At 35.2% G+C, this 12702-nt stretch overlaps 1 protein-coding gene across 2 annotated transcripts in view; it reads left to right on the forward strand.

Annotated features, from left to right (window-relative positions):
• LOC126175979 (G protein-coupled receptor kinase 2) overlaps positions 1 to 10931 on the forward strand; it is a 203605-nt gene extending 192674 nt beyond the window's left edge. Inside the window, exons 13-14 of one of the 2 annotated variants that reach the window (XM_049923086.1) lie at positions 848 to 973; positions 7681 to 10931. In XM_049923086.1, the coding sequence (XP_049779043.1) occupies positions 848 to 973; positions 7681 to 7761 (207 nt within the window). In that variant the 3' untranslated portion in view covers positions 7762 to 10931. Of the gene's footprint in view, positions 1 to 847; positions 974 to 7680 lie in introns of those variants that run through there. The other variant, XR_007535630.1, reaches the window with a different exon arrangement.
• The last annotated feature ends 1771 nt before the right edge of the window (positions 10932 to 12702 follow it).

The raw sequence follows: 12702 nt of genomic DNA on the forward strand, positions 1-12702 counted from the left end.
AGGCATATGTGTTGCACATTTACCGTGGAAGTTCTTTATTGAATTCCAGAAGATGAGAAATGATTGTGATGACTACCTAATGGAAAGTGGGTGGACAATTTTTGAAAACTTGCAGGTTCAGTGCATGCCTGTAGCTGAAGACATTTTTACTGTGCACTGGATGTCAATTTTCTGCTAAATGTTTGTGTCCATAGTAAGGAAGTGAGAATTTTTAGTGTGCCATAAATTAATTGTGTGTTCTCCTCAGACATAAGTCAGTCTTCCCATGAAACATTATAAAAAGCACAACTTGATGCAAAATAACAAATGTTAATACACTTTATAATTAACTATATGTGAGCTTATGCAATGTGCAGCTGAAATGCATCACACCAAACATTGTTGGTTACAGTAACTAAAGTTGAAAATGTGTTTAGTTTTGTAATTTAAGACGTAAAACATATTGCAGAAACTGTCATTGGCATTTTATTTGTATGCATCTCCTTGCAGGGGTTCTTACTGTTTTTAGCCAGTAGCTATTTCTGAATACCTATGTTTGTTTTCCTAATATATTGCTCTTTCAGAGAAGTGAGTTGCTTAACTGAATTATTCATCATAGTGGAACAAAATATTTTCTTCAGAAATAGTTGATACCATGTCAATTGTTAGTTATTGGGTTTGTTACTGCATTTTCATTTTGTATAGTATTAGTAAATTATTCTTAGCCATGTAACACTTAATACAACTGATCGACATATTTTAATATCGTAAAGCACATATATTTAAAATTATATTTGGCTTATGGTGCATCAGAGTTAAAATTTTAAGTATAAGGTAAAATATTATGTATTGTTATTTTTTCTTTTAGATGGTCGAGACAGAATGCTTCAAGGAACTAAATGTATTTGGTCCAAACAACACTCCAACTCCAGACCTTATCATTGATGCTTTACCAGAACCTGATAAAAAAGGGTGCTTTCCTTTTAGGAGAAAGGTATGTGTGTTTCTGCTGTTAAACTCAATGATAAAAAATTTCGTAGGGCACTGCAGCCCAAAACTGTTAACATACATCACTGAAAAATCTGATGCAGCTTGATCATTATGGAGAGGCATTTCATATTTAAATTACCCTTAATGCTAGAAGTAATGATGCCCTACAGTTTCCTCTTGAAAGAGTGTATATGGTAATGAGTGCTTCTTTTGCTGCTGTACATATACAAGTTGTAAGAAAAATAGCCTTGAAATTATATGGGAATTACACAGAAGTAGTGGTCTCCATGATAATTTTAGGAAGGAATGTAAAAGACACCAAGGGATCTCTGTGTTAAGAGAGGCTGCAAGACTGAAGGAGAAGGAAATTTGATTAATCTGTAGTAGTGGTTGCTCTGAAACTTGTCACTTTTTGTTATCAGCCAGTTGTTGTAATGAGTACAGTTAACTAAGTTAGCATTTATTTAACCAGATATTTTCCTGTTGTACTACATGACATGTGCAAGCAAATTGGTTAATTTGTGTTCCATTGTCAATTTAATTTATTATTGTATTATCCAAAAACATGGATTAGTTTTTGTAACTGCGAAACTCTGTAGCTACACTCACACTACCATCTGACAAAAAATTGAGAAAGCAATCATATCAGTTCATCAATGCTTCTGTTGATTTTTCCCCCTTTACATGTCCTATATCCTAAAGAGATCTGTGGATGAATAAAGCTGTTGCTACTACTACTACTATTGCCTTCGTAGTTTTATGTAAGTCAACTTATTTTAGTGTGTTCAAAGTAGGTGATATAATGAGATGCAGCAATGTGAATGCCAGAAAAATTTTGGGAACAGACTTTATTGTTCACTCTTCATTGTCTTCTAATAAGAGAATCACATTCATGTTCAGTTAAGTGACATGCAAATTGCAACACAGCTTTAATTATTCATGTAGATCTCGTATTACTAATTTCTGTTTAACCACAATGGTTGAAAAGTGAGAATGAAAACTGATACTCTAAATATAAAGGTATTCCAAAAAAGTAATAAGTATCTTACATGCAGTGGGATTTGAAACATGAATAAATGACCAAAAAAAAAATTAATATTCTCTCAGAACAACACCACCGTATCTTCACCTATAATTAATTGAAACATTATATTAAAAACCACAGTGTTTATTATGTCATCGTCCTGTTAGAGATAGTGTGATCTTCATTTTCTTGTAGCTGCTAACCAGAGCACCAACCCCGGTATGAAATAATCTGATGTTTAATCTGTTATTTGATCCACAGTATCATATGGCATTTGTTACATATGATCGAACACTGCCAGAGGTGTATGTCATGTAAAGTGCCAGAAACAAATCATATGATCAACCAGAGATCAAACTCCAGCATTTTGGCCGCAAATGGCAATTAACACCTGTTGCTAATGCTACATCGGATCAAATTCTCACTATAAGTGAAATGATGTTATGTATTGATAACTTTCATACCATATATGAATGTCATCATCTAAAGGGTTAAAGGTGCAAATTTATGCTTTTGTTGATTTTGTTCACAAACACCCTTCTATCCACCATGGAGAATGGTACATTCCTTCCAGTATTATATGTGTTAGTTTGTAAATCTTGTAATGCTTTGAGGACTACTCAAGGCATATGTCCTTTTTGGCTGACTATGTGCAGTTTCTGGCTCTCAGTATTGCTGAGTCATGTTCAGATGTAGTGTACATTGATTTGTAAATTATCAGTGGAGTAACCTTTTTGTATATTGCACCTACCTTTTTTCAGGCAGATTAATTGAAACAGATTCATTGGTGATAATATATGTTCTATGTTAAAGCTGAGCTGTCAAATTTTATAGAACATATAAGTCCATTGATATAGTTGAAATTCAGCTGGTACTATGCTTATCTGATAAAATTTTCAGACCACCACTATAATTCACTACATGTTAAGTCCATCAACAGTACATGCACATTGACAATTGTTATCCTTACCATGTTACACAGTTATCAACCAGTTATAGAATTCTGCTGCTGACTGTATGCCGAAGTGCTGAAGAATGTCATCAGGCAGGTTAAAGCAATGCATTACAGCAAAAGAACAAGTAGATCTCAATGTTGCCATCTTCACTGTGAGTAATACCCATACTAACATGTGGTGAAACCCTGAAGCTTGATTACTTTGCTTACTACACACCCATAAAGAAGATTCTTAGCTCAGAAAAAGGACAGAACAGTCTATGGTGCCAGTTTGTGACTTTTATGGAGGTCGCTGTGCTAGCAGTTAAAGATTCAAATACACCTTGATGAACATATGGTAATGAAAAGTAAAGTCCTTGGTGGATGGGATATCTGTAAAATGAATAGTTGAAGTGCCAAGTCGTCCCCAGGTATATGACTGAGAACACTGCTAGCTTTCAAGTGAACTGTCCTTAAGAGCTGTAGAGTACACATGTATACACACCTGTACTACTGCATTGTTCTGGTTGACCACATTGTGCTAGCAATGCAGTTGGGGTGAGAGTTTTGTGTCACGGGGGTTGCAGAGAAAGGAGACCAGGGGCCTGGGATAGGAATGTGACACCAGTGAGTTCGTTCTGGCCCCAGGCAGTAGGAGTTGTGCTCAGTGCACTATATGACGTGTGATGTGGGGGAATGATTTTTTTTGGGGGGGAGGGGGGGACAATGGAAAATAGGGAATTAAGGATACTCTGGAGAAGAGGATGAGTGAAGTTATGGTCTTGCGGCAGGAGTGGGTGTTCGCATGGGGCAGGGTTTAATGAAGATTGAGGTCAGGAGGATTACAGGATTGGAGGATGTGTTGAAAGGGCAGCTCCCATCCCCATAAGTCAGTGAAGTTGGTATTTTGCATGGGAGGGGATCTAGGTGACATAGTTTATGAAGCAGCCATTGGAATTAAGTACATTCAGTTTGGCAGTGGCCATTCATTCAGGTGCACAAATAGTTGATGGTCATTCCAACATAAAATGCTGTGCAGGAATTACAATGGAGCCGGTATGTTACATCATTGCTTTCACAGGCTGTGTTAAAGCTTAAAACAAGTTTTCCACCTGGATTGTCATCAGAAATTAAAAATATGTATGTTTAGTACAGGCATCTTACGTCTGTTGCACCATTCTCAAATTATGTAGTAATATGCATGTCAGATGCATTTCAATAACCTCCACCCCTCATATTAATTTTGGCTAGGATTGCATTGAGCACAGGAGCACACTTACAGTAGTGAGCAGCAAGAGATAATGTCAGCATTTGTGCTACTGTTAACAGTATATAACTTGGACCAGTTGACAGCAAAACAGGTCACTTTGTTTTTTCACATTATCTCTTGATGGCACTTACCACTGTGCATGTGCTCAAGTGCTTGATGTGTGCTTAACCAAAATTAATTTGTGGGTTGTAGTGAAATGCCTTTAATATGCATCATAGTATATCACTTGAAGATGGCACAATAGTTGAAACAAGCCTTTAATGAACAATAATAAATTTTAATATTTCCTGTCCTGTCCTGGTGGAACAGTGACTTTAGCCTTTAACAAAATCTTGAACAGTTGGGAACACAGTGTAAAGAAAATGATTTCATAGGCTGCCCTGCCCCACATAGAATAAGACTGTGACCAGACCGGAATAAGATATCCTGTGTGTGTATCAGACAGGTCTTAGACCTACATCTGGCACATAGGTATGATGCATGTGGCAAATGCCATATTTACTTCCAACACCGTGCCATGTAGGTCAATTTGTTGATCTATTTTTGGATCCAACAGCCATTAGAGGGCATACTTCAGATTTGTAAGTCATCTTGCACACTTCACATCTCTTGTAGAGAGAAATTCATCAATGTTTTCACAGCTTATTTTTTGAGACTGAGTTACAAAGGGATGTTCAACCATTAATTCTATAAAAATGCTTTTCAGTGGATATTCCAGTGCGTGTCACAGACATAATTTCTGATTGAATGGTCAGATAAATAATCCAGAACACTTGTAAGCAGCTCATTATTGTGCTTTAGTATGTAAATGGATGACTTCCACTGCATTTTTATGGGCAAGAATGTAGTAGGTTTGGGTCACTGTAATTCTTACTTATGGAATGTAACACAATCATATAGTTTGGAAAACATTGTGTTTCTTTCAAGTTAAAACAGGGATATTCCCAATATTCTTCTTTGGTCAGAGGAACCTCTGTGTGTGTAACAACATATTTGCAGTGAAATTTCAAATCCCATCACATGCTGCAGTCAGAACAAGTAGCAGTACACTCTATTTCAGGAACTTTTTTTCTCTTGATAAATGAGTTCTCTTGTTTGTAATATGACATTTTGCACTTGATGCACGCTTTGTTGTTATAACTCCAATGTCATCATTGACCAGGTGACAACTATTGTTTTGTACATTTTGGGTAATTTACCTCAGTTTGCAGATTAACTAGCTAAGACTGTAGGACCATTAGAAGTTGAGTATTACATTTCTGATTGTGCTCGTTATTATGGTTTAGCAGAACACACACTAACAACATTGCCAAACTCACCCGAATGCACTCACCCACATTTAGAATGTCATCACATCTGCAGGTGGGTGCCTAAGGCTGACTGTGGTTGTAAGGGGGGGGGGGGGGGGGAGAAGGAATATGTACTTACATTAGATAAAGACTAGTAGCTGAAAAACCTATTAGATTTTTGTACTGCAATATGTGTCTTTGCTACACCAGTCAGATGTAATTGAGTGGTTGCCTTTCCTAATTTTTGCCTTTGTTCTTTTTTGATTTTCATTAAATAAGAGAAAAGTCAAGTAATCTCATAACACTGTGCAACAATGAAAATGTAAATCGAATGAAAATAGCCAATTCCTACCAGTTTTAATGTGCTGACCATGAATGTCACAAAGACAATTCAAAATTAGCTCTAGTTTTCATTTTACACTGTTGTATTATGGTGAGATAATTATATACAGATTTTTATGTTAAGTTCAAAATCAAATATTATAATGGTTTGTCAGAGACATAATAACTAGTAACAGTGGATTGTATTACTGTCCCTGGTCTTACTTGTGTGCAATATTTTGGATATACCAGTTTTAGTGATCCTTTTGTCCCACTCCTCTTCAACTTCAGTGACTTTATTAATGAAAGTGGTTGCACAGCTATTAGGTATGCAATTAAGGTATACTAAATATTGCTGCTTTCTCTTTGAATGGGATAGCTGAGCTCATGCATCTCGTTACAGTAAACATGAATGGCCCCCCACAGAAACTCTCTTCCACCAGGTATAAAGAACATTCAGAGTGTACCTCTAGTAGACCCTGAAAAGATTCTGCTCCCGCCCTTGCACATCAAGTTGGGTCTCATGAAAAACTTTGTTAAGGGAATGAACAAATATGGTGTCGTGTTTAAGGACTTCAGGCAAAAATTCCCATACTTAAGTGATGCCAAAGTAAAGGAAGGCATCTTTGTAGACCCACAGATTTGAGAGAGCTTTTTGGAGGCCATACTTTTGATGGAATCATGCAAGGTGATGAGAAGCGTGCATGGAAATGTTTTAAGACAGTCTATTTACAGTTCTTATGGAACAAATAAACAATAAATTACAAGGAGAGTGTAGATAACATGTTGACATCTTATGAAAAACTTGGTTGTAACATGTCATTGAAAACGCATTTCTTACATGGTCATATTGACTTCTTCCCCAAAGATTGTGGTGGAGTAAATAATAAACATGGGGAGCGATTTCATCAAGATATTGCCACATTTGAGAAGAGGTATGCCGGAAAGTGGAGCACTACCATTTTAGGAGATTACTGCTGGACTGTCATAAGGGATGTTCCAGAGTATGTGTATAAATGTCAAGCCAAGCAAAAATGGTCATCTTTTGAGTTTATCTCTGAACAAAATATGTAATTGTATGTACTGTACATATGGACATTTAACATTTGTAATCCTTTATATACATTTGTGACCAGTTAATTTATACATTTTCTTTTGTGCTTTACATAGTTCTGGTGAAAAGTAGATTTACAAAGTATTTTCATTCATGTAATATTATTTTCATTTTTCTTAATATTTTACTTTTGTTCTTCCGTAATGGCACTGAAATTTATCAATGCATAACACACAACATAATTCAAGTAATTATTCACTTAAAATTTGTTATACTGAATCTTGGAACACGAATACATATTTAGTTAGTGATTATAATAGAAGGAAACATTCCACGAAGGAAAAATATTGGTCTTTAAATATGTCTGCTTGTGTCTGTATATGTGTGGATGGATATGTGTGTGTGTGCAAGTGTATACCCGTCCTTTTTTCCCCCTAAGCTAAGTCTTTCCACTCCCGGGACTGGAATGACTCCTTACCCTCTCCCTTAAAACCCACATCCTTTCGTCTTTCCCTCTCCTTCCCTCTTTCCTGATGAGGCAACAGTTTGTTGCGAAAGCTTGAATTTTGTGTGTATGTTTGTGTTCGTTTGTGTGTCTGTCGACCTGCCAGCACTTTCATTTGGTAAGTCATATTTAGTTAGTGAGTTATTTATACAAAAATGTAGATTACTTAAAAAAACTAGAGCTAAATATTCAAGAAGATGATGATTTTGTATCATTTTATACTGAAATAAACTTAACGAACTCAAAATCGTGCAATTTACACAATTTCACTTCAAATTTGTTAATCGATTTGTTTTGCAATTGTTTGTTCTCAGAAGAAGCAGTCTGCTCGCACGCGGCCTGTGACTGTGGTAGATCAGACAGCTGCTGTGCCAACAGAAGAAGTCAGAAGCTGATGACTGTTGAGCAATAGTTGTGCATCAGCAGGGCAGCTGTAGATTTCTTACCTATGTTCAGACTGAAGAATATGTCTGCAGTACCTGTTAATAGTGGCATATGAGATGTGTTATCTCTTGGCCGGTTTACGGTTCATGTAGCTTTTATACATGTTAAGAACACCAGCATTACTCTATTATTGATTGCTCATGAGCAGTGATGTTAGGGCTTGAGATTTGACTCTGTTACTGTTCTTATGGTGTGACATTTCACCAAGATTTTATAGACGAGTTTTGATTATAATGTTATTTCTGTGTGCCATAACATACAAGTTTGAGAGTTAGATTGCAAATGTAAAATTAGCCATACTTTTTATGAATATGTAAAATGAGATTCAGTAATGCAGAGGTATTTCTTACAATGCTTTAAAACAACTCGTGCCGACTTTGGTTACATTTACATTTCTCTGCACCCTGTTATATTACTGCTGTGACTCACTGAGGTCTGTTTCATCACTTTGAATTACTTTTTAGATTTCATGTTTAGACAAAATGTGCTCTGCTAAATGCAGAGTTGTGAAAGCTTATGTTTTTTGTTCCAGGTGAGACATTATTTTGCTGTTATAATGAACTATTCACCCTTTGGACAACATGAAACAAAATTTTTTTGAATTTGTTGCAGTTATTTGTATATTTTGTTAACAGATTTCAATGAGACACAGTTTTGCTGTGTGTTGAATTAAATGCTGTTAAGGGAAGAAAAATCATAAGTGCAAATGGACAACTTTGAATGATAGCCTTAAGACTAGTGGATTACAGTCATAAGCATTAGGATTCATTTTCCTCATTGGATGAGAAACACCAGAGAGACATCCATTTTTTATCTACCTTTTAAAAGAGCATTTATACTTTTTGTTGTATTATCAGAATCCAAGTAAAATGTTAATACTTTGGAGGTCATTGTATAGTGATGCATAGAAATGATATTAAAGCATATTGTGAGGGAGTGACTGAATTAGTGTGTATGTTTGAAAAGTAAAGTTTGTGTAGTGCATACAAATAAGACAGAGAGAATCTGTACTGATGTAAATGTGTTCCTTAGAGTCTGTGTCTCGAATGAAATTGTTTGATTGTTTCATTTCATAGAGAAAGACTGCTCGTATGAAATGTGAGCCGTGTAGGCTTATTTTGTAATGTAGCCATCTATACAGTACATATTGCATATAATCAATATTTGGTTAAATGTCAATTGAATTAGGTGAAATGCACAACAAAACTTTATATAGTGCCAATGTCATTCATTACAGTAGGTATTTATAAATTTAATATAATACTGATTCCTCACTTGAAAACTTTTTTAGTTGAGTTTTGTCTATTCTGATTCATTTTGTTCAATAGCATTTATTTGCTGTATGCAGGATACTTTACAAGCACCATAGAAACTTAATGTTTCATATGTTTCAATTCTCTTTAAATGTAATATATTTCATCACAGTTTACTTTACTGTTTTGAGGGTCTTCCCCATTTTTTACAGAATTTCCTCCAGTTTTGTCACAGCATAGTTTTTAGTTTACACGGGTTAAAAAGCACGAAGCTGTGTTGTCACATGGTCTTAAATAACTAAGCCAACAGGCACTTGGAAATCATTAATGTAATGGGGAACTCTGTGGGCTACAAAGCATATTACTTAAGATTTGTATACTCTATAATTTAAGGCTCAACGTTTGGCTGACATTATTTAAAAACACTTCCTGTTTTTGAGAGGAGCTGTATTGTCATTTGTGTGTGTTGCTGTTTTCTGATTTGCTTGCTTTTTTATATGTTAGTGTCTTTAGTTAATAACATGAGCACATGCAAGTAATTTCAAGCAACGAGAACTTGAAGAGACATAGTAAATGTAAAAGCCTGAAGCCATGAGCAGACTTAATGGCCAGAAGCTCAGTATAGTGAAAACCAGAACTTGATGTAGTGTAATTTCTCATTTGTCTTTCTTGTTTTCATGATGCATCATGTATAAATTATGTAGTCCAGCCATAAGTAACATTATTATTGCACACACTAAAAAGATTGAATCTGAGCCCTTTCATTTCTAAATATGATTGAATTGTACAGTTATTACATCAGTTGTGCTAAATTTTTCTGCAAAGTAACATTTACCCAAAACAGTAAACAAAATAAGAGGGCTTGCTGTATCCTCATTCCTATGTGTTACTCAGGAAAGCTTTCTGCTGATGCCAGTCGTAGTAGTTTATGTTCCTCATATATGTTGCTAGTTATCGCAGTTTAGTGGCAGATATGTGTAATATTAACTGATGTTGTTTATAGGTATTTATTGAAAACAGTATCATGCATATTATTTAGCTTGTCTAACTTTTTCCTTGTGTTTATATTTATATCATATCATTTTGTCTGTAATCTGTGAAACCTTATAATGGTTTTCAATTATTTTATTACCATGAATTTGATGCTGTAGATACTACACAAATATATGTTTGTAATTTGTACAGATTGCACATTTCATCGCTGTTATGGGCCACCAAATACGAGACATAAATCTTCGTTTCACTTTGTTTCACATGTGTTAATCATATCCTAGTCATGCATTGTTCCCTTATTTTGTATTTGTTCAGCTGTTTGCACGTGAATGCCATTATCACTTAAGTAATGTAATTTCAATTTTTCTTTTGTGACATATGTCTAATATAGTTTTCTTATTTCTGAGTGTATTCTGCCATATTGTACTTTGCGTAGTTTCTTTATATGAGAGATGTGTCTCTTAAACTTGTAAACTCATCAAGAACTATTTATTCATTTACTTTTATTCACATTTTCCATCCCTTTTGGTCATTGGATTGACTGTTACATTTTGATGCAGTCTTCTCATTAAAGACGATAACTTGCTGTAACACCCTGAAAATACTCTTTACAGAAACGGTTTCAGGTTTTCCCCCAATATGTCTTGCACTTCTTAGAACATTGCAACCATTTATCTCAACTTTTTTGGAGAATAGCAGTTTAAGATTAAGTGTTTGAAAATTGATTTCATTCTCTAATTTCTGCTGTATGTAAAATTATCCCAGCCTGTGGAAGACAGACGTGAAATATTATGTCCTGTATTCTAAATGTGTTTGAAACTATGTTTCGGTTCACTCAGGTCTTCCATAGCACTGCTGATAAAATTTAATTTGGATATTCTGACTTTTACTTTCCTCCTCAGTTGTATGTGTAAATTTTCATTGCAATCGTACATTTTGTGACAGGTTATTTGTGTCAGTCACAAAATATTTTTTCAGCAAATCAAGCTAACTTAATTGAAAGCTTCTGTTCCTGATGCCCTTATTCACTGTATGATGATTGGCAGAAGAATCTCTTTTCTATTTTTGTAGGAAATTCTCTGGTTGTAAGTAAGTATTATTCAGTATCTGCTACACATTGTCTTTCTTTCACCTTTTAGTCTGTACTGCACCATAACTCCTTCACTATCTTATAAAGAATTGAATTTTTTTTAACATTCATAACAGCCACATAATTCCTCATTCTGTGCTTCTTTTTGTCATTGCTACACATAGCTTGTTGCGTAGATGATTTACCCATTAATGTTGTAATGAATTATCCTTCTCTCTTTTTTCCTTTCTTTTTTCCCCCTCCAAATGCAGTAGGTTCGTGATTTGAATGGTTATAAGATCTGTACCGCATTGTAATTGCATCTCGTGTAATGGACTGATATGTAGCACAGAACAGAAAACAGTATTCAAACTAGCTTTCGAGCTCTTGTTTCTTTTCTAGCAAACCTCCACACATTCACACACACAACCACACAGGCACTCTGACACACATTCCTGTGGCTGCAAGAGTGTGCATTTGGGTGTCTGTGTGGTTGTATGTGTCAGTGTGTGTACTTTTTCTAGAAAAAGAGCAAAAGCCTGAAAGCTAGTGTTAATACTGTTTTCTGTTACATATATCGCACGTATGTGCACTGTAAATGAGTGGTTGCCTTTCCCTATTTTACGCACTGATCCATCTACAAATTTCCGTTATTATTATGTAAGGTTATGGAATTGGTTTCATATGAAAATAGGAATTACAAGCATAATAGCCAATTAATTACTATAGTTTCATATTCAGCTATTTGCTAGGGAACTTCATAGCCAAGTTGCATTTCTCAGGTTGTTACATGCATTTTAAAAAACATTGTTCCTTACACTGTTTAAGTAACATGAGGTATCATATGCCCATCAGAGGCTTCAATCTCTCTCTCTCTCTCTCTCTCTCTCTCTCTCTCTCTCTCTCTCTCTCTCTCTCTCTCTTTTGTGTGTGTGTGTGTGTGTGTGTGTGTGTTGTCCATAGAAATAAGTGGAAAAGAGATATTGCCTCAAGTGAAATCGTTTTAACATTATGGTATCTAGTCTTTCTGGGATGAAATGTTTCACAAATTGCTAATGGATGAGTGATTTGCTGGTTAAATGTGTTAATACTGATCAAAGGATCTTGTCACATCTATTGGGTTTTTCAAAACACGAAGGAATGCAGTTTTGTGCATCACTCATTTCATAATTATATTAAGATGTCAGCCTCTCAGGTACATAAATGCAATGGAATATGTGCAAACGCCTAAGACTATAAAGTTTTGTAGCTTCTACATGGTTCTATTATCAGTATTATTCCTGAGGAGCTATCCTGGAACTATATCGTGCTCCCATGACGTCCACTTCGGAGTCCTTTGTAATGGTACACAACATTCCTTCCTTGCATGAGATTTATAGAAGGATCAACTCTTAAACTAGTAGTTAGTCATCATGCAAAACATTAGTGCATGATTAAGTTTTGAGATGTAGATAATTGAATTTTAAATTCAGTGTGGCCTGTTGCCATACTACAGTTATGAACTTTCTCTAATTTTACTATATATTACATTTTTCATTTCTATTTAATCTACAAAATTATAAACTGCTATGTAGGCA

Source organism: Schistocerca cancellata, chromosome 3 (assembly GCF_023864275.1).
Source record: "Schistocerca cancellata isolate TAMUIC-IGC-003103 chromosome 3, iqSchCanc2.1, whole genome shotgun sequence".
NCBI lineage: Eukaryota > Metazoa > Arthropoda > Insecta > Orthoptera > Acrididae > Schistocerca > Schistocerca cancellata.